Source organism: Nothobranchius furzeri, chromosome 2 (assembly GCF_043380555.1).
Source record: "Nothobranchius furzeri strain GRZ-AD chromosome 2, NfurGRZ-RIMD1, whole genome shotgun sequence".
NCBI classification, from domain to species: domain Eukaryota; kingdom Metazoa; phylum Chordata; class Actinopteri; order Cyprinodontiformes; family Nothobranchiidae; genus Nothobranchius; species Nothobranchius furzeri.
The window spans coordinates 11,389,083-11,414,228 of NC_091742.1; the positions used below are offsets into that span (position 1 = coordinate 11,389,083).

General features: G+C 42.1%; 2 protein-coding genes across 3 annotated transcripts; one reads left to right on the plus strand and one right to left on the minus strand.

Moving 5' to 3' along the window:
* Positions 1–430: 430 nt before the first annotated feature.
* rab10 (RAB10, member RAS oncogene family) lies at positions 431–14,479 on the plus strand. The gene is made up of 6 exons (XM_015947622.3): positions 431–1,087; positions 8,553–8,613; positions 11,001–11,139; positions 12,212–12,301; positions 13,265–13,366; positions 14,204–14,479. Exons 1-6 carry the CDS (start codon positions 961–963, stop codon positions 14,288–14,290), a joined length of 606 nt encoding a protein of 201 aa, XP_015803108.1. The 5' UTR covers positions 431–960; the 3' UTR covers positions 14,291–14,479.
* A 3,711-nt stretch (positions 14,480–18,190) lies between these two features.
* On the minus strand, positions 18,191–24,851 carry lats1 (large tumor suppressor kinase 1). Of its 2 annotated transcripts, XM_015947623.3 has the most exons (8): positions 24,711–24,851; positions 23,170–23,613; positions 22,675–22,759; positions 20,875–22,166; positions 19,808–20,390; positions 19,216–19,398; positions 18,912–19,018; positions 18,191–18,835 (listed from the first exon to the last, which is right to left on the minus strand). In XM_015947623.3, the coding sequence occupies exons 2-8, from the start codon at positions 23,500–23,502 to the stop codon at positions 18,341–18,343; spliced, it is 3,078 nt and encodes a 1,025-aa protein (XP_015803109.3). In that variant the 5' UTR covers positions 23,503–23,613; positions 24,711–24,851; the 3' UTR covers positions 18,191–18,340. The 2 variants fall into 2 exon arrangements, with proteins under 2 accessions (XP_015803109.3, XP_054604085.2); XM_054748110.2 differs by lacking the exon at positions 24,711–24,851 and having other exon boundaries at positions 23,170–23,715.
* Positions 24,852–25,146: the final 295 nt, after the last annotated feature.

A 25,146-nucleotide genomic window follows, 5' to 3' on the forward strand; every position in this document is an offset into this window, starting at 1 on the left:
TGTTTGCAAAGTCGCCGGGCAGAGGATGTGGGAAACGCCCGTAACAAGCACAAAACTGACATCACTTTGCCTGACTCACAGCTGGGATAGTCACCGCATCAAGTCTTTGCTTGCCATGAGAACTGAAACACACCCTAGCGGCCACAGAGCCGCAGGAAACCAGCCACCATATTGGATCAATGAGTTCAAATCACAATGAGAAGCAAAGGGACCTCTGCACCTAAATGTCCGAAGAACTCGCGCAGTAACATTAGCCCTTTCTGTCACTATAAGACACGCCCCTTCACTGCTCTTTGTTAGCCAGTTTAGCCAATGACATTTCGCCTATGTAAAGATTGGCAACTCAAACAGCCAATCAAAAAGTAGCATATTGACAGAAGGGCTGGGAGAAGGCGTGGTCTATAGTTAGGGTGTCGCCGTGGTGGCTCTCATTCGAAGGCGACGGCGGTCGTCTGTTTCTGTGCTAACCTCCTCTGAAAAGCGAAATTTCTTCAACAGACAGTGAACTTGACTCACTTTCATGCCCAGCTTATTATCCCTTCTACTCGTTGGAGCTCTTGGCTGGGCTCTGGAATGACGGCGTGTGCGGAGAATTTGAATTAGCTCGCCGTTAGTTGGAAGAGACTTGAGTCCGGGTAGAGACGGAGAGGAGCCATTTTGTCCCGACTGTGTGGGAGAAGAGAGAGTGGAAAAGAGGAATCAAACGGAAGGAGATTTTAATTTTGGGATTTTTTTGTTCTCATGTTGTAGGGAACGGAAACATTCGGGTTTGGGGATTTTTGAACTTCTCGGACACGTTATTTGGGTAGGATAAACAAATCCCGGATTGTTAACTGTTAGAAAGCGGACTGGAGCGGGCTGGTCAGGTTGGCCAAGGCGCTGGCTTTAGACTTCACATAGGCGTGCTAGTTTATCGGCTTTGTTCTTTTGTATCTGGGTGAACACATACTGGTTTTCTCAATGGCGAAGAAGACGTACGACTTGCTGTTCAAGCTGCTTCTGATCGGTGACTCGGGTGTGGGGAAGACCTGTGTGCTGTTCCGCTTCTCTGACGACGCCTTCAACACAACCTTCATCTCTACCATAGGTAAGGCGAGAAGTTTGGGGCACACACTCACTTCAGAGTCTGTACAGGTGTTTGTAACACTGATGAACTTCTGTTAGAAATGTCAAATCCCTCGGACCCCAGCATGCAGCTGGAAATGGGAGGCAGGACATATTTAGTTAGCTGGGATGCTAGCGGTATGCATCGCCTCTCCAGGCCTAGACAGGCTAACTGAAAGCTAATGTGTCGTCTCAATACCTCCTATAGTGTGTCCTATTTTAATTCAAAAGCGAACACATTAAAATAACTCCAGTTATGTTCGACACCTGAATCAAACTGAGCTGTTGCTATCTTTGTCAGCGGCTAACAAACTCCATGTAGGTACAAGGCCTGGCTCAACGCAGTGACACCTAACTGTTGATGCCTCTTGATGCAGCTGAAATGCTTTAAAAACGAAGTGTGTATTGTTTTCTTGACAAGAACTAGACTTTTAATGTTCAAAGTGATGGATAGGAAACCGATCTAGATCCTCCCAAGCAGTTATGGGTCAGGAAAATACCTCAACTTAGCTGTAGCCTATTACTAGTATAAAAACAACCTGTAAAATCCACCGTAAACACCAGTAATCGTTCAGCATTCCCAATTTTATTGCATGTTCAACTCATTAACGATGAACAAAAGCAAAAATATTCTTACATTTTCATTATATCTGTAAATTTGATTTATTAACAGGTTTGTTTCTACCTTTAACTCGTAAAATTAGTATTTAGACAACCCTTTTAATAAATAAGATGTTATATCAGTTCAGATTTAGCATGAAAGTCCGTTTCGAGTGTAACCACCTGGTGTAATGGTTTGAGTTGACTGAGATACAGTTTGTATAATAATGTCACCAATTGGAAGTGAGGCTTTGTGGGACTAACACAAGAGTTTTAACAAAGGAAAAATAAAACTTGCTTTGCCCAAAATGAAACAAGTCAGTTGTGTTGACATATTTTGGCTACAAAAGGGCGAGGTTAACCAAAAACATGGACTTTTTTCTGCTGAACACTGCAACTGTTGCCATAACAAGATGAATAATTAGTTTAATTTGTAAAGTCAGGATGATTGAAATCTAAATCTGTTGGTGCATCATAATCAACCCTAACTTCATTAAACAAGGTTTTACCTTTTAATTCACAAATCAGTTCCAGGCCCTCCTTTTGTTTACACTTTTTAAAGTTTCTCTTTTTACTTTTGTTCTCAGATCGTTTAGCCACTGTTAAATAACCAAAGAAGCTTCCAACTGTGGTAAATAAAATGCATACTTGGCTACTTGCTACAGATGCTCCTCTGAGAACCTTAAACAATCCATCATGGTGGCATCAGCAGCAACCCTTTTAACCATTACACAAGCTTCCAAGATCACGAGTCATGTGTTGAATCCCAGCATGGCCCAAGTCGAGGCTCCTTTTACACCTGCTGCTTAAGATCATTTCTAAGTAATAATGAAACATTAGAGCTGTGTTCCTGGACTCCACAAAGCTCAGTGTTTGCAGATCTCTGACATGTCCCTGATCCTTGGACTCCGGTTTTATTTCAAGCCCAGCTTTTTGGAGCTAATGTGTCATCAAGTTGCCCTGACACACAGCCATAATGGGGACCAGTGTTCCCAGTGGCATCCAGGCTAGATTAATTTGTTGTGGTACAGACATGAACTGTTGTTTTGTTGGAGAGCTAGCTGTGACACGTTGGCTTTTTTTTTGTTTTGTTCAGCTTTGACTTGCACTCGTGTTTGTGTTTATATTACTCAGTCCTGTTTCTGAAATGAGTGGCAAACGAGGCAGAGATGAGTAGCACACCAACCTATGAGATCTTGGACAGCAGTTGCAGGTGAACAGGTTCTTCAGCATATACTGATCTTAGTGAAAGGGTTTTTTTTCTCCTGACATGTTGGGCGGTGAGTCAGTGCAAGAGTGTTGGCAGCAGCAACAGGTATTCTGTTTTCATTTTGAAAGTGGCAATAGGGCTGGGCGATATGGCCTCAAATCTATATTGCGATATAATCTGAAGCATGTGCGGTAACGATATATATTGCGATATATTTTTTCCTCTGTTTATATATGTCAAAATGACATGCTTTTAAATATCCTCAAGTGGCAAATATATGCCACTTGAGGCATATAGGCCTCCTCCTCCACCCACTCCATGCTTGCAGGCCCTGCCATTCTGTTGCCCCAATGTCAGCAGGGTGCACATCTGAGTGATGTCATGTGTTATTGCGATTTCGCGGTATTGCGATATAGCCAAAAACTCTATCATTACCCAATTTTATATCGTTTCTACCTAATATCGTTTATATTGCCCACCCCTAAGTGGCAATATATTCAGATATTGTGCTTAGCTCATTGAGTTCAGTTGGAACAATTTTAATTGAAAATCAAAGCAATAGTTCTGTAAAAATGACTGGAGGCATCCCAGCAGGAATTTGTCTAATTTTAAGTTCAAGAAGGAGAAATGCCATTTTATGAGGACGTTTCCATTTAGAGTACACTAATTGACGGATCTCAGACCTGCTCGAATGTGCCACAAATACGCTCTTAGCAATAACAGGGCTATCTAAGCTTAGTCTGCTTTACTCTGAATCAAACTGCCCAGGTTTGAAACTGAAAAAAACAATTCAGACTAGCAGTTTACCAAACTGCAAACATGGCTGCACTGTGGAGGTTACTGCTGGATGTCTCACTGATTACAGTATAGCTTCAACAAGATGTTGAGATTAAATCTGGCTAAAATGTACCAATGTTGAGCTGAAATTTTTTTCAGGTAAAGTTATGAAACTAACAGACGAAAGTGAGTTAGATACATTTATTACATTTTTGCTGTAAGAAATAGTAATAAGTTAGATATTTTAACTAAAACACTTGGATTGTTTAGTCACACAGATCAGAAATGTTTCCAAATCAATGTGGAGAATTTATCGAGGTATTATAGTGGACTAAACTAAGAACAGATGCTGATTCAGTGATGTAAGAGAGGAAAATCTTTGTTGCAAGAATAAAAAGGTCCAAACTAACAGCAGGAAGCTCTGTAGGCAAAAATGTGCAAACCAAAATGACACAGGTGAGATAAAAATGTGCATTTAAAGAAATTTGGTCTCTTGTTTAATGCAGTAAACAAAATAAGCTTCAAATTTTAACTGCAGGTTTAAAAACAGTATAATACATAAACTTCTTGTTCCTGGTTGCGAATCTGAAAAAAAACCCACCCAAAACATTATGGAAAAGCAGAACCGGGACATTAAAACAGGAATGTGTTCTTCCTTTAGAGCACGTTCAGAGACAGCTGCTTCTTTAAATTCCCTCTGCGGAAAAACCCCTCTATCATCATCCATTTTAATCTTCTGACCCTCTGGCTGCTCTACTCTGCACTTATTGGAGGTCATGGGTATTGCTTAATCTGTATAAAGTTACAGACCAAATTTGATGTTCAAGAAATCGTAATTTGTGTTTGGAAACTGGCAAATGGTGAGCACATTGTTCATATGTGTGTAAAGAATTGATCCTCTTGGAAGAAAAGGGGATCCGGTCATAAACCATGTGCTTTCTGTTGAAGATTGTTGGTTTAGCTGGAGGTTGTCATGGAAAGTGTCTTCTGGTGAAGTGTGTCCATTTAGTGAATGGATTAATGACCTGTGATTGCTCTTCACCACTTCTATGTACTTTTCACTGTATTTTATTTATTTAAGTCACTTTTTATGAAGAACACACACTATAAGCATCCTCCCTTCGGAGTGATTTAAAGGCCTTAATTTGTTGCAGTTATCAAACTTATTTGCCCATGCATCATCTCCTGTATTAATGCATATTAGTCATTTCTACTTCTTCTTTTCCAACTATAACTACCCCCTCCATCTCCCTGGGGTACCCATAATATTTAGTGAGTCACACTTTGGCAGGCAGTTCTCATTATTCTATGGTCCCACCCCGCCTAAAGCACAGCTGTTTCTAGGAGTTCTGGTATTTATTTTTTAAAGTGACTTCAAGTTCTGACCAAAGCAGAACTGACAGCTCAGTATTAAACAGGAAAGCAAAAGTCAAGAAGACATGAATCATCAGGTTTAATGGAGTGTTTGTCACCTTCAAACCACGGGATGAGAACGTAGCTAATTATTGTCAAAATGTAAACTTATTCCACTTTGTGCTTTTGTATTTCTGAAACTGGCTTCTGGTCTCAGAGTCCAATAGATCTGAAGATGCCTAAACTCAGTGTCCAAAATATACAAAATCAGCCTCTGTCACAGGCAAGTTCAAAGTAGGGTTGTCACGGTAACCAGTGTAGCGGTAAACCCCGGTAAAAAAGTTGATAATAATAATAACCGTCTTGTTTTTAAAAATATATATTATCTCGGTGGATTATCGTGGCTGTGGTGTAGGCACGGTGACCCTTACCAGCCACCGTATCATCTGCTGAAGTTGCCTGCGGCATGCACACTTTGTTGTTTACAACTAAAACTTTCTTGAAGCTAAAGCTGAAATAATGGCCGAAGGAGGAGACGGCAGCACTCGGGACATTTATTATCCCCCAAAGAAGACAAAGTCTGAAGTACGGGCATTTTTTGGATATTTGAAGAATGCCGAGGGACAGTTGATAGAAGATTGCTATCCTGTTTGCAGCACATGCAGGAAAAGTGTCTGTGAAAGGCAGCAACGCTTCAAATCTCATGACACATCTGCGTGACCATCACCCACAACTCTACAGTCAACGCAAGGCAAGCTAACGTTAGCGTTTTAGCTAAAATGCGTGAGCCGAGGATTTGGGTTGAGGGAGAATGAAACGAGTTGCTATATAAAGCAGCCGCAGCGCCGCTACCTGCATATAAACAGTGTCACGGACACCCCCATGTTGAAATGATGTTATGCATTACGGGGCTCATAGCGGCAGTTGGTCTCTCTCCGAGAATAATTATAAATTTAACAATGATTACTGCCTGATGACATTTTCCCAAATCTGCAAAGCTCACTGGAAGGACACAAACCGAGGACAATATTTACCTGATATAGGGCTTATTACTCAAGTAAGGGTAAAAAAAAGTATCTGATTAGAAGGCTACTTGAGTACTGAGTATCATCTGATCTAATATTTTTAAAATTATTACATCAAACAGACAAAAAATAAGAAGTTATGGGCAAACATTGGTATTTTAAAGACTAAAGGGGAAAAATGTAAACAAATAAACAACATAATTACAAAATAACACATTTTAGGCAAAATTTAGACACAAACTGAGGACAATGTTTTCCTGATATACAGGGTTTATTTAGTTGTCTGCAAATGTAACATGTTTAAAAAATACCGCGATACCAAAAACCGTGATAATTTTGGCCACAATAACTGTGAGGTTAAATTTTCGCCCCGTGACAACCCTAGTTCAAAGGTCAGCAATTTATTTAGTCTGACTAAAAGCACATGGGATTCCTCAGAGGAAAGAAAAAATAACTAAAACATGCAAATCTTACAGGGGTTTCTGGACCGTTGACTCCAGTGTTGCGAACTTCTGACAGATATGTTAACAATGTCATCACATCACTCTACGTTGGCATACTGCTGAAAAAGTCACGTGGAGATCTCATTTCCCAGTATGGCTATTGGGAGCCCAAATCACGCCCATCTACTTCTGGACCATGAGTCCCTGGAAGAACAAAAAAATGAATGCAAGTCAACGGGGCTAATAACGCGATTTTCTAATTCCGCTTGTTATGCGCCATGGATTTCACATATGAAGTCTGTGAATTTTGATACCCAGAAAGCGCTTATTTTCTAAGGGGGGGTTATTTTAGGTTTTCTGTTAAAATAAGTCCAGGATGACAAATGCGCTTCACGAAAGTGACGTCACCGAACCAGACACGGTGAAAAACTGAGGGAAAATGGCTGTAGGTTTAGTGAACTTGAAACCCTTCCCACAGGAGGAAAGAACCACCATAAATCTGTCCGTGTGGTAAGTAGCAGCTACGCTAGGGGAGAGGAGATTATGTGGTGATGTCACATTTGCGACGTAACGATGTCTGATTTGTAGTCATAATTACGAACTTTTACAAGCTGATAAATCTCAAAGTACGTGACTGGCGTGGTCGAAACATACATCACTAGTTTTCATTTAAATTGGAGCAACATATGTGCGATCCAGGGCGTAAGGCAAAGCGTATTAGAAAATGGCTTTTAGCCCCGTTGACTTGCATTCATTTTCCCGTTCTTCTGGGGACCTATGAGCTGACCAGAAAGGGAGGAGACTTGTGGGCCATTCCCATCTGTACCGGGTCGGCCCGGGCCGGGTAGCCCCAGTCGGCCCCAACCTGGCCCGGTTGATTCCACACATCCTTGCCTTAAGTCCATGTGGGCTGATTCTACCCACCAATCAGAGGCTTGCTCTAATGGAAGGTGTGAATTTGCTGTCAGCAGTGGGTGTGTTGGCCCTGGTCGGCCTGAAGCAGACCCCCTTGAGAAGAGGGCTGAGAATGAGCCTTGGTTGGCCCGGAAAAATACCAGGCCACCCAGATATGTAAACAACCTACGCTACCCGGCCCGGGCCGACCCGGTACAGATGGGAATGGCCCATTAGGCTTCCTATGGCATCCTGCATCTCAAATGTGTTTATCTTGTATATAACACCTTGTTTTGTGAGTGGGCGTCACCACCCGAGAGGTTTATGATTAGTCGGTCGATGTGACGTCATGTCACACACACACATGCGTTGATCTTTCCCTCTCTGAGCGTCTGGAGAGCAGGCTGGGACTTTTGCTAATCTGCAGAGAATATCGGCAAAGTTCAACATAAAGTAGCTATGGGGCGTTAGAAATGTCGCTAAGCACTTTTAGAGAAAATGTCATTAAAGGGGTCTGAAGAGGCATTAGATAAATGACCCGCACTTGTATAGCGCCTCTCAGAGTAAGGACTCAAAGCACTTTACAGTGTATCATTCATCCATTCACACACTGGTGGGGATGAGCTACGATGTAGCCACAGCTGCCCTGGGGCGCACTGACGGAGGCGAGGCTGTCGAGCACAGGCGCCACCGGACCCTCCGACCACCACCAGCAGGCAAGATTGGTTAAGTGTCTTGCCCAAGGACACAACAGCAGAATTCTCTATCCGGAGCCGGGATCGAACCTCCAACCTTCCGATTACTGGACAACCCGCTCATCCTGTTGAGCTGCTGCTGCGCCATTAGACATGGTGACAAAGTTGCTGAACTTAGTTTAAAATATTTTTTGACATTGCCCAGAAGAAACTGTAAAATCCACGGTCTGAGAATGAGAAATAACCTTGATTTTGTCTGTTAGGAGTCTGACTACTGCTAAGAGTAGCATAGATTTACTTTCAAACTAATTTTTTAGTCATTTATTTTTTACACTCTTGCTAACTCTACAAAGTACTATTGTTGGTGTGCTGTCTGGTTAAACCCTTGTGCCATACTCTCTTTCACATGAGAGTCTCTAAAATGTCTGATAATCTGTATCGTGTCTTACAGGAATAGACTTCAAGATTAAAACTGTTGAATTACAAGGAAAGAAGATCAAACTACAGATCTGGTGAGTCTGCGACATCTAGCTTTGTGGATCATTGTCCAGACTTTCTGTGGCTGACGCAAAGGAGCAAGACTCAAAAAATGCTCGGTATCCTGAGAATTCAAGAGTAGCATCTTCACTTTCTGCTTCGCGTACCAGAGTAAAACACATCTGCTTGACGAAACTCCCTCAAGCACTAAAATATGTGAAAACAGGAAGTGGTCATCAGTCCGTCATTGTGGTCCTGAGTTAACCCAGCTGGAAGTGACACCCTAACAGCCGGTTCAAGGGTCCAACTCAAATATTTCATAATGTAAATATTTAACCTTCAAGTCGCAGAAAAACATTGATAAGTTATTTTTATTTTAACGACTGAGACGAGGAAAATGTGTTTTTTGCCGTTTGCCTAATGTTTAGAATCAATGGGCAAAAGGACATTATTGGAGGGGTGTTTGTTACAGGGACACCTCCATTGTAGCCTTTTTATTCAAAGCTAATCTCGCACTGCCATCTAGATAACCGACACTTGCATGTCTACACCCTCTGTCACATTAGAAACACGCAGATATTGTTCTTTTACATTTTTCATTCTTAAATTTAGGATCTTTTGTTATGTCTTCGTTTCATGTTCTAGCTATAGATGGACGATTGTATGAATTAGTGGACCGTTGAAGATGGGTGGGGTCCTTAAACAATAGTTTTTTTAAGAGCAAATTTTTTATTTATGTATTAGACCCATGGATGGGACTTTCATACTTCCAGGCCAAAGTAGCATCTTCTTTTGCAACACTCTGTTTACATTAGGGATGTTCCAATCACGTGATTGTATCACAGCAAAATTTCCTCCAGATGCATCCTTCTCACCAAAACCTCCATTAGAGTCCTCATAGTAGCTTCAAAAATATGATCAACATCTGACCTGATCCAGCAGGTGAAGAGTTCCCCTCTCTGCTGAGGACAAATCTTCAACTATCGGCTGATAGGTCCCCCTATTCTCATTAGGGCTGCAACGATTCGTCAACGTTGTCGACAAATATCGACAATAGAAATAGTCGACACCATGAATGTCATTGTCGACGTTGTCGCCAGACATGTTTTTTCCGACCGAGTGAGGCATCTCACTTCATTACAATCTCTGCCGAGAGTTGCACATGCACAATAGCTTCTCTGCTGAGCGCCAACTAACAGAAATGGCGGCGTCCAACACCGCAGCTACGCGTACCAAAACATCTAAAGATTGGGAGCATTCTAGCCTGGATTCGGCGAATAAAAAGATGACCTGCATTATTTGCAAAGCAGTCCTCGCGTATCACGGCTGCACCTCGGTGATGCATGAACACTTAACGAGAAAGCACGTCGGACAGTTGAATGAAACAGTCTGACTCGCCTCGTTAAGACTTAAATAACACAAAAGCCAATACGTTTTGTTTTGGATGTACGTTGTACATTTTTTAAATGTATTTTTACTTTTAAAAAAGGATTCAATGTTATGCCCGACTGTGCCTAACTGGTGTTAAGACAGGGCATTTTTATTTACTGTTAGTATGAATTGGCCTATCAGCAGCAAAGTTCAATAAAATATGCATTTTCCATTGAAGTATCCATCTTTCTTGTGTTTATTATCATTTTTCACACAAAGCAATCTCATGCTAAATTCAAGAAAAATTTAATAATTATCCGATTAGTCGACTAATCGTTTCAATAGTCGATGACTAGTCGACTGATAAAATAGTTGTTAGTTGCAGCCCTAATTCTCGTGTGTAGCTCGAACCAATTGTGGTGCAGTTTATTGTTAATTGACGCATCAAGTAACCAATGACATTTGCACAATGTATGAGGAGCCTTCGTGGTTGGCTTCTGCAAACTGGTTAAGAATGATTGTGATTGGCTGATTTCTGCGTGAAATGCAAATCAGGTCCACAAAGTCTAAATGTCTTCTGTGCAAATATTTCGCCCATCGTCATTTATTGGACTGATGAATATTGGTTGGAAAACATTTTACATGTTCAATCTTAGGACAAACATTCCACTCCATATTTTTTAAGTTTGTGATTTTTTTGGGGGGCAAAATGTTTTTAAATTGATACGAATTTTAGGCTACTTCAGTTGAGCTGGAACAATTTTTTATGGTAATTTTTTTTTATATTTTTATGATGCATTTGTTTAATCTGAGCCCTGGTCTGACTACTTAAAATACAGATCAGCGTTTTGATGTTTGACTAAATTTCATTATATTAATTAACTTTAAATTAAAACCGTTCCTGGCCCTTCCTGATTCTCCAACAGCTGAATGTCTACCTGAGTTACGTGGTAAACTAGTACGGTGCATGCTTTAGCATCATTTGGGTCAGTGGGTGGAGTTGATCCAAGAAAAAAAACAACAAAAACAAAAGCATGTTTTTGTTTGGCAGGGACACAGCAGGTCAGGAACGGTTCCACACCATCACCACCTCCTACTACAGAGGAGCGATGGGCATCATGCTGGTCTACGACATCACGAACGCCAAGAGCTTTGAAAACATCAGCAAATGGCTGCGCAACATTGATGAGGTGAGTGTTGCATGTTGGGAAGTCTCCCTCTCGGCTGGTCTGGAAAAGGTTTTATTGGTAATTCCTCACCCTGGGTTTTAAAGAGGAAAGGAATCACAATGACTTTCCTGTTGACTACAAATGGGACCTTTTGCTCCAAAAGCGTACAGTTGAATCTGCGGAAGCTGAAATTTTGATAAAGGTGGAAGAACAATGTATCAAATGATTTAGCTCTGTGTTTTTGTCCCAAGGTCCTTCAGAGACAGCAGTTTAAGACAAAAAAACAATCATCTAGGTTTAAACGGAGCATTATCTTTTAATTGTATTAATTAATTGGAGTTTTCCAGTTAAATTTAGTCTTAAAAATTGCGAATATCATCTGGCTTTTAGTGTTGCGATATTGTATGGATATTGTGTCATAAGATTCTTGCTCTGTGCTTTGGCTTTAAAATGTGAAATTATGTTTTTGTTGCTATTATTTATTCTGCAATATTTCCTGGAACACTGAAAAAACATTTTTTAAACTTTCTAACGGGTCATTCTGAGTGTTTCATGCAGGCTGAAAATGAAAATAGTCTCCTACACCTATCTCCTGCATTAGCTTCTGATAGAAAACAGACGGTGAAACTCTAGGATTAGAAAAGCCTGACAGATCTACGTCACACTGTCGCTTAACATTCATGGACTCACCCATCTTGACTCACGATGAGGAAGGCTGTTGTTGGTTTAGCATCCAGGAAACCGCAGAGAACCCCTCGGCTAGTAGAAGCTAACCGTTAGCATTAGCAACTCCACCACACAGCAGAACTCCTCCAGGCTTGTGTTATTTGTGGAGATAAAACATAAATGTTGCAGAGCAAACAGTCAGTGGTAGAGTCATGCTGCTGTTAGCCAATCAGAGGAGGAGATGTCCGAATATCAGGAAATAAGACTCAAAAACCCGCCGTCTGAAGCTACTTTCTCCAGCTGACTTGTACTTCATGATTCAGGCACATCTGAGCTTTTTCCCTCCAGAGTATGTCTTACAAGGCATCCATTCCTACTAGAGACCTCTGGAAATGTATGTTCATCACCTTAAATATTCTGTTTTCAGCATGCGAACGAGGATGTGGAGAGAATGCTGCTAGGCAACAAGTGTGACATGGAGGACAAGAGGGTTGTACTAAAAACCAAGGGGGAGCAGGTGAGTTAGTTGGTATCCTGTTCTGTGATGTTTGGGAGATCAGTGAGTCTGTACCAGCTGATCACATTTCAGTCGACTCCACATCAGGAGCAGAGCGTTCTAGGTGCAGCTCAGTGTTTACCTGCATGTGGAGACAATAATCCTTTAATGATGCATCCTTAGATTAGTGTTTTTATCTTTATAATCGTGGCTTTAAAGGTGAGCCTTGTGAAAACAGTTTTCAGGTAAATTGTAGTTTCTGTTACCCGTAGTTGGATGAGCTTTGGTGTGAGAACTGTACCTGAAGACTTCTAAGGAGGTTTACATTAGATTTCATCTGCATTGATCCGACATTTGTACGATAATTCCACTCTAAAAGACAAGATTGTTTATTTATTGACCCAATTGGTTTGTTTGAATGAAGATTCAACTTTAACCTGATTTGTTTGCTTTAAGAATAATCATGTTTTAGTTTTAGAAGGTGTGCTTACTTGTAGCTAGACTGGGCTGTCATAAGTGCTCAAGTTTTTGAAGAAGTTATTTGTGTTTCGCTTCTTCATCACAGCTATTCAGAAGTAATGAGTCCTTATGTCATTATCAGTTTGGTAGTTCAGTCGGTGAATTGTAGAAAGATTCTGCCTCCTCTGAGGGACCGGCTTCTGGAAACCCTTTCTTCTCATGGTTTATTTTACTCTGTTCACCAACCCGGTTAATCATCTCCATGGAAACGTGGGTTTGAGTTCAAATGTGATCCATGTCACTGCAGCAACCTCACTGTGATGACTCCGATATGGATCTGCTTTCTCACACACACACACACACACACACACACACACACACACACACACACACACACACACACACACACACACGAGTGAGACACGATCCCTGCACAGCGCAGAAGATCAGCAACTTTTATTTCTGGACTGGACTGTCTTCAGAGCACATCCGCAGGTTCTAACTGGGTTTGTTTCTTGCCTGCAGATTGCGAGGGAGCACGGCATTAGGTTTTTTGAGACGAGCGCCAAGGCCAACATCAACATCGAGAAAGCTTTCCTCACATTAGCAGAAGACATCCTCAAAAAGGTTTGTGCATCATGAGTGCATCACTTTTCATTTAGCTGCTGCTGATATTTTATGTGTTTACTTTTCTTCTATAGTGAAAAAATAAACAATGCAACAAGTACGAAGGACAAAGAAAAGCGATGGGAGCGACGTGCCACAAACAGTCTGACTAGATGTCATTCTGTCCAGAGATTACAGACCGATCCATTAGTTTGATCCTTGTTTTTAGTAATTCTTGTTGCTTGGGAGAAAGTTTTAGTGTTTGCTTTTCATTAACTTTCTGTCCAGCTGGACGTTTGAAGTCTCTGTTTCCCAGATGACTGATAACGTGGTGACAACAGCGCTCGCATTCCTCTGCAGACAAAGTGCCAAAAATAAATGATCGACATTCTGCAGACAATAAATACAGATCATCCGTAAAAGCTCTAAAGTGTCATCAGACATCGTCTAGTTTAAGCTAATGATGGTAGAAAGAAACGGTTTAAAAACACATCCTACAGATACTAGTCTATATTTACAGAAGCGTCACACCAGTAACGTGCAAAACAGTCTCGGGTTTGCACTTTAAACCTTTTAGCTGTCCTGAAAGTAATGGGGCTCAATAACTTTAATTTGGTGTTAAAGGAGCGGCGATCATTTTAAAAGTAGCTCCTGAGGTGGACGGGTGAGGATTTCAGTCAACACTAGAGGAAGCCGGTGTAGCACCAACATTTAATCTGCTTATCCTGGAGTCAAATTATAATCTGACAGATCAGTTTTTGTTTTTGAATCAGGTCAAATAACATGTCTGTAAAGATGCTTTATTTGTTCATTTTTAATGTTTCTTGTGTTTCAAGATCTTTTTGTTTTGGTCCACAGACGCCTGTTAAAGAGCCCAACAGTGAAAACGTGGACATCAGCAGTGGAGGCGGAGTCACAAGCTGGAAGAGCAAATGCTGCAGCTGAACAACTTCTCAGTTTCATCCACACTAACGAACAGACACACACATGCACACACACATTCTCTCTTAAACTGCTAACTGTCTCGCCCTCTAACTGTCATGAGTTTTCTTTTACACTCACACACACTCTCTCTCTCTCTCTTTCTCTCTCTCTCTCTCTCTCTCTCTCTCTCTCTCTCTCTCTCTCTCTCTCTCAGAATAAAACAATAAAACACTTCACTTGTCTTAACCCCCCCTCCCTCTCTCCACCGCACCATTTTCTTTCACTCTGCATCTGATGATCATTTTTATTTCTGATAAAAAGAGAAATCCAGTCAAGTTTCTTGTCATTTGTTTAAAGGGTTAAGGAAAAAACAACGTGTGGAAAGACGAGCTCATATTTTTAATATTTCCTTTGCCTGAGCTCACTTGGTTGGACCCCCCCTCTCCCCCTCCCCCCTTCAAACACCACCCACCCACAGCGCTCCCTCTGCCAGAGGAGACCTAAGTAAAGACAAATATGGGATTAACATTTTGTACACAGTGAGCTTTCTGTTGTCTAACCGTATGTGTTCATTTACACTTTACCAAGTGACAGGCGTGGCTAGCTCCTTTTGTATGTGGGGGTTTATTTTGTCCTGTGCCTTATATGGAAGACTGGGGCGGGGCTAGGTGGTGGGTGGAGCCACATCTACCCAATTAAATGAGTTGAATTGTTTTGTTGGTTCAGGTTCTCATGAAGAAGCAGAACTGAAGCTAAAGCGTTTGAATTTCTTCAGCCAAGAGAACGGCATTATACAGTAGGTCCTGTTTATCCGTGTTTATTTTATCTGTATGTGTAATTTACTTTATATTTTTTGAGTTAATTTTTTTCCCCGTTTGGGCTTTTCCTCTTTTTTTTCTGCATGCAGATTTCTTTTGGGTTGGAAAGTTTGTGTAACATTTGTGTAAGGTTTGCCTGGGTACCTGTGAGCGGGAGGAACACAAGTTCTCTTTGGAAATTCAAACAGTTTTGCAGATCCATTAAAAGTAAGCTTGTTTAAGTTAACTTGTATGTCTTTAATCACGTGCAGCGTGTAGATGGATGCTTCGGTTGGAAAGCAGAGTTCCTAGCTGATTTCTAGGCAGATTTTACGATGACGGGGAATTTGGTGAAATGCTAAAGCATCTACAGGTAATGTGATTTCTTTCGGGATCATAGAGTCAAAGACGGAATGAATGAGTTATTTTTCAACAGTTGGCGTTTCTTCTGAGTAACTTTAAATGTAAAGGTGTGGAACAATGAAAAAACATTTTTACTGTTAATCACTAGTTTTTCATGCAGGCTGAACATAAAAATAGTCTCCTACATCCATCTCCTGCATTAGCTTCTGATACAAAATAATGGTGAAACGCTACGATTAAAAGATCCTGACAGATGTACGTCACATGGTCACTTAACATTCATGGACTCACCCATCTTGATTTACGACGGGGAAGGCTGTTGTTGGTTTAGCGTCTAGGAAACTGAAGTTTCGGCTAGTTGAAGCTAGCCATTAGCATTAGCAGCTCCACCACACAGCAGAACTCCAGGTTTGTGTTATTTGCGGAGATAAAACATCGGTGTTGCAAGTCAGTGGTACAGTTTAATTGCTGATATCCAAATATCAGCAAAAGACAACTCCAAATCCTGCTGAGTTCTTCCACTCTGCAGCAGCAAACTTGCCTATTGATCCAGCAGGCGCTTCTGGTTTTCTTTTGTTCGGCTTGCAAGACATTCGTTCCTACCAGAGACCACAGCAAATGTTTTCCACACCAAAATGAAAGCGCCAAGTTTATAACCAGTAAGCTCTTCAAATAAAAATTAAGACGTCTTCAAAAATCGAGATTAAATCCAAATAACTTTTCACCAACCCTGGATGAAGATCTGTCACCAGCGTTTGGTCTCTGGTGACATCTAGTGGCAGCAACTGGTAATAGATTTCTCTAGTGCTTCCCAGTTTAAATTTAGATTGTAAACTATTAAAAAGGTAACTAGTGTTCATTTACAGGCTTTTGCTGAACATCACAAACACAAGGATCTCCACTTATAAGACATAAATAACATTAAATATTAGTTTGCTTAGGTCAGTGTTGTCCAATCCCGATCCTCCAGGACTTCCTTCCTGCATGTTGTGAATTTCTATGCACCAAAACAAAGTTGCATGTCTTGTATTGATTAAAATCAGCTGTGTTGCAGCAGAAACATCCTTAGTAACCATGTTTCAAAATGTCCCAAGCATAAATATAAATAAGATTGGGCTTTCTTTAGTTCAGGTCAGAAGTCAAACAATATTAAGTTTAGTTCTCATCATTGTTTATTTATCTTCCTCTTCCCAAACCTCTCAGAGCAACAGTGTACACAAAAATAAAAATTCTCACAAAACACAAACCAGTGCAGAGTGTCAGTGGTCATTAAATCCAGAACTACATTCAGAAATCTTCTCTACACAACAGCACAAAACAAACGTGATCAGGAATCTAATTTCTCTCATTTTCACCCGAGTTACAGCGTTGAGTCTTTAAGACGAAAATAATCTACGAATAAACTGTCGTGGTGATCGTTGGCGCTGGCAGGGGATGGTGAGGGGAGTGGAAACCATCTTATTCTGTGCTTTGGTTGGGAGAAATCCACTAATAGACGTAAAATCTAATCAGTTTTTATTGTCGGAGATCATGAACAGGAAGAAGCAGCAGAGAGTGGTGGTGGGTATTTACATCCACTGTGTACAACATAACTTATAAATACATTTTAGGTATAAATTAGAAAAATAAAACCTACTGTAGTACAATCAGCTACTGCTACTCATTGAAAATGCCAGTCTGATTAATAGCCCTTGTGATATTTGGTGAAAAATAAAACATTCAAAAAGGCACAGCAACATCATTAGAATGTATCCCTGCAAGTTCTACCTAAACCCTCGTAACAACATATTAAAATATAAATTAAGACTTAAAATAAAAATGTTACCAGTAAATGTGATTCCAATAAAAGTCCAAGCAGCATCTACGCTAACGTCACCGATTCATTTAAATAAATTAACGCTACAGGGGTTCTGCGATAAGTTGTCGGGTGTTTTCCTCCAGAGCACATGTCATAAACCGCACCAGTTACATTTAGACTTTAAAGGGACATTCTGGACATTTTAAAGTTTTGTTTCTGTGTAAAAGTTATAAATGCTCTCAACTGAGAAATGTTTACTTCCTTCAGGATTGATAAGCTAACGGCTAGTCTTGAGTGCAGCCTGGACCCAAAACGTTTCATATTTATAATCAAAGTGCAACATTTTGCTTCTGCTGTTTAAATCTTTGAATAACAGTTTAGATTAATTTAGGAAATTAGAATTGTTTCACGGCGGTATTACACTTTAAGCTTGGTTCTGTGGAGTAGCTGTGAACTTATGTCTGAACAGAGGCTGTTCATGAAGCTTTTACACAGAAACATGTTTATAATCGGCCATATCATCCCTTTCAGTAGATCTGTCTAGCAGGTAGATGGAGAAAAATCATGGTTTCCAGTGAGAAATCAGGAATATTAGATGTTTATTTACTAGCGGTTTTCCTGATTAGAGTCTGAAAATCCATAATCTGTGGTTCCACCTTCTCAAATGTGACACTTTGATATTTCCTTATACATGTTAACCCCCCCCCCCCCCCCCAAAAAAAAAACCAGATTTGGTGCGTTTCAGGTTTCTCTCGTCATTTCTTATAATCATCTTTCACAAGTCAGCAGATTTCAGTCTTCATGCTCTGCAGAGATAACTGACTCCAGGTCAGTTTCATAGTTGGAGATCAGGTGTTTCATTTTTAACTGTGATCTCGTGCTGCAGCGTTCTGAGTGCTCCTATAACCACACACTCCTATGTTTTAAATGCTTTATCATTGCAAACCCCTCCTCTCTCTCTCACTCTCACTCTCACGCACGCACACACACACACACACACACACACACACACACACACACACACACACACACACACACACACACACACACACACACACACACACACACACACACACACTTTCTATGTACAAGCAGCTTAGTGGGTTTCAGGATCTACACGTAGACCAGATCCCGGCCTTGTTTCCCGGCCTCGAGCTCCGCGCTCTCCATGTCCGCCTCGTCCTCGTCATAGCCCTCGTACTCGATGGGTTTGGGGCAGCTGTAAGGGTGGCCGTTGTCGTCAAAGAAGCGCCGGAAGGTAAACTCGTAGAAGGCGTGCTCGGGGTGCTTTCCTTTGCGGAACCAACAGCTCAGCGTGTCGTTGTGGTTGCCCTCGCCATTGCTGCTCCGCAGCTTTTCAGGGTCCACTGGGTCAAAGTTGGAGGTGTCTGTGGAATGAGCGATGGTGGGGACGTAGGGTGCCACCTGCTGTCTCAGGTCGCTGGAGAAGTCGATTCTTTTGAAGAATGGATGAGCTTTGATTTCATCTGCGCCGTTCTTACCAAGGCGATCCTCTGGGTCGCGGCAGAGTTTAACGATGAGATCCGACGCCTCTGGGGTGAGCTTGGCTTGAGGGGGGATGTGCAGCGTGCTCTTCCAGTTTATCACCTGGTTTCAACGAAAGAGACGCGGCTTTAAGGAACTCCGTGGCTGCAGAACATTTCACAGCAGGTGCCTCTCATACCTTCAGCTGCGTCTCCAGGGGTGTGCTCGCCAAGAAGGGAGGTTGTCCAACAACCATCTCGTACAGGATGACCCCAACGCTCCACCAATCACAGAGCTGAGTGTATCCTACAGTTATACAGGAAATGACATCACTAAAAGACGTTTGGAATTGATTTTCTTTTTCATCAAGATGTCAATATTTAGTTTCTCAGCTTTTATTTTGAAAAACAGAATAAAGCTGTTATTTACCATGATGTGGATTATTAGAGCAAAGATTTGAAGCAAAAATAACATAACTGAACATTTTTAAAGGAAAACTTTACCTGTTCGGAGCAGAACTTCTGGTGCGATGTAGTTGGGCGTTCCCACCAGTGAGTGGGCCAAACAGCGCTGGTGCTGCCGGGCCTTCCTCCTCTCCAGAGGCTTCAGACGCTCTGAACAGCGGCAGTTAGCTTGATCCTCCCACTCCTTACTGAAGTCCATGCTGTCCTGTCTCTCATGATCTCCTGCAGAGATAAACAGACACATAATTTAAGACTTAGACATCTTTATTTGATAATTCCTTGTTGCTAAATGATGCAATACTGATTTAAAATGTGCTTTTGTTGATGTAATTTGGATTTATATTATTGCGCTGTACATTGATAAACAGAAATGTTGAATTGCACGAATCCAAAACATGTCAACAGCCTCCCGGCTTCTACTTTTTAGGCTCAACCTGACCTGAGAGACACAAACGGCAAGATATCTGAAAACAAAAAGGAAGATTTTCTATTGTAAAATCTTTTTTCATCTGTTTGTATGTGAATTTGACAGGATAAATGTTAACATTACCATTGTTTTACAGTTTTCATTCTAAAAGCTTGACGTAGCGACAGAAAAACACCTAACAAGACACTGAGCTTTAGCACCCACCGCTCTGGTAATACTTGGAGTCGTGGGTCCAGCGGAAGCCTGTGCACAGACCAAAGTCGGTCAGCTTTATGTGTCCGTCTCTGTCTATCAGAATGTTGTCCGGCTTGATGTCTCTGTGGATGAAGCCCATCTTGTGGACACTCTCCACCGCACAAGTGAGCTCTGCGATGTAGAACTGGGCCAGCTCTTCTTTAAAGATGCCGAGCCGGATGAGGAGGCTCATCATGTCCCCCCCGGGGATATACTCCATGACAAAATACAAGTTCTCCTTGTCTTGGAAGGAGTAGTAGAGACGCACCACCCACTCGTTGTCGGCCTCGGCCAGGATGTCCCGCTCGGCTTTGACGTGGGCCACCTGGTTCCTCAGCAGCACGTCCTTTTTGCGAAGCGTCTTCATGGCGTACAGCGACCCCGTGTCCTCTTTTCTCGCCAAGCACACCTCGCCGAATGCTCCGATGCCGAGGGTTTTGATCCGCTTGAACATGGACTTATCCATTTTGGCGCGCATTTGACGGATGTAGTTGGACTCCTTCTGGTAGAGCATCATACGCATCTGCTTCTGGGCTTCGTACGACAAACCCACCTGAGGATGGGGACCATAAAAATAAATAAATGCAGCTTTCATGCAATCCATGTTAAAATGAGACGTTAGTAATGAATGGAAACGAGTGACACCACCACAAAACGAAGTGAAATCTATCTTTCCTGAAGTGTTAATGATCAATTTACCCCAAAACAAAAATGTGCGTGCAGTGCACGGAGGCGGCTGCGGGATGGCATGCCACTCTTCTCATGCTTTCACTCGATGCAGGAGAAAATACAGATATGAGACACTTGACACCTTACTTGTGTAACTGATGTGTGTTTGGGCTTTTCTGAGTCACAGCACAGGAAAAGATACTTTAACCTCCTAGGTCAGCTGCTTGTGACAGCAAGGAGAGAAAGGAAGAGAAAGAACAGCTAAGAAAAACTTAAAAGTGTGGAAAAGATCGGAGATTTACCAAGATAAGACGGGGAAACCAGGTCAAAAAGAGAAAAGGACAGTTTCTTTTCATAGATGGTCTCACCCTGTCCATTTCACACTCCAGCTGCTTCCTCCTCCGAATCCTCTGCTGATGGTTCTTCAGGATGTTCTCCATGTGTTGCTCCATAAAGAACTTGAAGGCTTGGGGGGAATACAGATTGACTCTCCCAGACTCCCCTCTGCGCTCCTCATCTTTCTTGTTGTTACGGCGAACAGGAACAGGTGATGTTGTGATTTGTTTCCTCTCCTTCTCCGCTGCCGTGGTGCTTTCAAGACTTTCTGACACCTTCTCCCTGGAGGCGTCTCCACTGCTGCCGCTGCTGCAGCTCCTCTCCTCCTCAGGACTCTCCTCTCTACCCGCAACAAGCTTATTGGCTGCAGCGTCGTACGCAGGGGGCGAGGGTGCAGCCGGCTGCTGTAGGAGGTGTTTAGGGTACGGTGGAGGAGGGCCTATATAGTTTGGTGCCTCTAGTGCTGTGGGGATCTGAGGGACCTGAGGTGAAGGTTCTGGGTAAGCAGGCGCAGCTGGAGATGCTGAAAGGTGCTGCTTCCATGGAGGATGTGTGGGAGCGACGGCAGTGTGTAGCTCTGGTTTCTGGACTTGCGTGCTCGACACCGGCTGCAGGATGGGAGCCTGAGTGATGGCCGTGACCGTAGTGGCAGAGGGCTGGGAGCTGGCTTGATGAGCAGGTCTGCCGTTGAGCTGGTGGTTGTTAAATGAGTTTGAGCGGACTGGCACGTTCTGCTGCCATGACGGGGACAGGTCCTGGTTGCTGTTGCTCCAGTTAGACACCAGCATGGGAGGAGGGATGTTTCCACCGTTGACGTACGAAGGAGAGGATGCCGGCTGCTCGGTGGGACTGTGTCGGCTGCTCTGGTTGACTGGGTATGGAGGAGGGGGTTGTCTACTGCTCCCTGGTATGTAGTCCTGTTGAGCGGAGCCATTCTGAGTCCGAGTGGAAGGAGAAGTGAATTTATTCCCTGAACTTTGCATTATGATAGGCTGGTGAACTACGGGCCCTGGGTTGGCCCCGCGTTGATTCTGAGGAGGTGGATTTGGGTACCCATCAGGCCGAGCTCCTTGGGGAACTGGAGAGATTCGTGGAACAAAGTACTCCACATTCCCAGACCAGCGCTTGGTTGATGGGTTGTTGTCCCAGGGAGAATTAGAAGCCGCGACACCGCGGAGTGGTGGGTAGACAGGAGGTGGCCCGGGGCTGTCGGGGCGGTACACCATCCCATCTGCCATGTGAGGACCGAGGCGGGGAGCGAGGGCCTCCTTAGAGCCCTTCCAGCTAGGCCTCCTGAGCACCACCTGCTGCATGTGAGAAGATCCTACACGACAGTAAAGATCTTGTCAGATTTAAGTGAAGAACAAAGACAACTTAAACTAGGATTTCACTGGGCTGTGACTGTAGGCGGCAAAAGGAAAATACATAAAAATATAGAAAAAAAAGTTTTCTACAAATCGTCTCAGAAGAGATGCTCATGACGCCCCTCGCGGCCTGGCCATGTAAAGAAGCTGTCATAAGTGTCGTGTAGGCACTTCCGAGCGACTAAGAATCTTTTTACACAATTACTTATATTATCAGTATCACATAACAGTGGAAATTACAACCGATACTACAGATGCATCTGTGTTCCCTCTACGTATATAATACCAGCGAGAGCATGAATAAGCACCAAAACCCTCCGTTCTGTTCTGTTATGAAGCTGTACAGTGACTCATGTTTGGAAGCAGGTACTGTCACCATCCTGATCCCTGCAAACAATATGAGGGCTGAGTCCAAAGGTCATGTAGAAGAAAGAAGGAAAACTAACACGGATCCCAGAGGACTGTTACCTGGAGCTTTCAGGCCTGAAGAGCTGGTGTTAGCAGCCATGACCGGCTCCCTCATCTGGTCCTGGTAGTTGGTCGCACCGCGACGCTACGGAGGCCAAAGTAGATCCATTAAGAAATTCCTTCTTCATGCAATGACTTATAATTTCTAATCTACAATAAAAATGATTAGAAAATTAACAAAAGATGTTTATAATTTAAAAGAATAAAACAATCTAATTTTCCCAAGACTGTTGCTTTTCACCCTCTGAACACGGTTGAACCCGCGCACCTGCGCTGCCTACCATGATACTTTTCATCATGTACTCACGCAAACCAGACGCTTGTTATTTCACATTGCATACCTAGCATTTCCCAAATAACTGCCCTCTAAACACAGTGCAGCAGGTGATTATCTTCTATTACAAAGGCACGAACAGAATGAGAACCTGTCACAATTCCTCATTAAGAATGTGTTTATGAGGGCAAAAGGGATAAACTCTTAATAACTCCGCTTACCTCCTCAAACCCGGCGCATGGTTGCTCCAGACACATCGGTTTGTTAATGTCTGAAGTGCTTGATGAACCATTCACCTCGTAGGGCACCAGGGACTTGCGAATCTCCTGTAATGCCTTATGGTGCTTGGGATTGCTGGAGCGCCTTGGATCTTCAGGAGCCATCTTTCCGTGTCCGCCGTTGTCCACTTTAGAAGAATCAGAAGGTTTGGACATGTCGCGCAGACTTTTTCGGATTTCCATCAGCATTTGCTGGCTGTTGCCGCTGCAGTTGCCGACCGGTAATATTTTGGGCCTCATCTGTCTGTATCCTTCGGGTTTCTCCCCCCTCCTCATGTACGAGCATGTATGATGATGACGATGATAAAAGGGATGGAGAGGATATCACCAATCCAGGGTGGCGACAATAGCGGACGTTTTCCCGATGTCTGACCTCACATCTATGTGCTGCAGCGGAAAATATTTGATGCCAGTTGAAAGTGAGATAAACAAGCAACCAGAGTACACATAATGTTACCAAACAGGTTCAGCAAAATGAGATTGAGAGAAGTAATTAACAGAGCCCAACTTATTTCTTTACCAGAACGTTCCTACATATTTTACATTTCAGATCTACTTTCATTCTTGAGCTCAAATGTTAAGATATTTCTGCCATTTTTAAAATGTAAAGATATGAACATTTACTGTAAATTTACAGTAACAAGGTCTGTATACTATAAATAAAAATCACCACTGACTGTGCAAAACAACAACAAGGATTTCTGGGAATTTCCCCTAAATAAAACTAGTTATCTGTTTTTAATAAGCTTGTATTCCTAATGAAAAAGTCTAATTTGATTAAAGATCAGGTGTATATTTAAAGCTATTTCCACTTAGATCAACATAGAGCTCTGAAAATGTTTGGGTGAACTTGTGATAAGTTGAAAACAGTGAGGGAAACATGTGGAAAGTGATCATTTAGAAAAGTTTTACAATACAATTCGTTTTTAATCAAATTAAAACCTTCCAGAAAATAAAGTCTAGGAACACACACGTTTTCTATATTTTGTTCTCAATAATTAATGATCTGGAAATACTCAAAACATATAAGATACTTTTTCATGCCTCTCAATCCTTTTGTAAATAAATAACCTGTTTCTGTCACGCTTGGAAGTCATGTGTTGATAAAAAAATAGTTATGATTGTTTATCGTTTACTTTTGAGTGAAATTCGGCGTACGTAAATTTTAAGGTAAAAAATGTCTCGATTGGAACTGACTTCATTAAAAGACCCCATTCCGTGTGTATAGCCTCCTTAGCACTCTATGCTAACATAACGCTAATTTTACGTAAATTCTCCGGCGTTGGGTACGGATTTTTGTCACAATTAAACGTTTATAAGGATAGTCAAAAGAGTGGGCGAATACTGAGTTTAAGAGTTTTAAAAAGGATTAAAATCAAACAACACAGCAGTTTTCAAGCGGCCTGTGTGTAATAGGAATCCATTTGATGCTATTCAACAACAGGTTGCGCATTAGCCTGCTAGCTCCGATAACAACAACTCACCAAAGTCCGCCGCTGTCGCTTTTCCTATTATTAACGGACAGTAGTGGTTTGCTGACCCTCCTCGGCGTCGAGGACGCGATTTGAAGTTAAAATGCCCTTGTTGTTCCGCGCCGACTGGTTCCTAGTCTTGTTGAATTCCTGGGATATCTGAATGACAAGTACAACAGCTAAGCTAACGACGCACCATCAGACGCTGGACTTTCACAATAAAAGTCAGTGGAGAAATTACTTTTTTGCTAAGTTTAGAACAAAATAACACTAATAAAACTAATGAAGAAAATTTTAATGCTTTTTTTTATAAGTTTTTTTTTGCTAACCTGTTAATGAAGTCCAAACACATTTCACAGCACAAATCTTAGAAATAAAAAAATAAGAGCATTAATATGTATAAAAATAAATCAATTTCCCTTTGGGTGAGCACATAACATCTATTTGT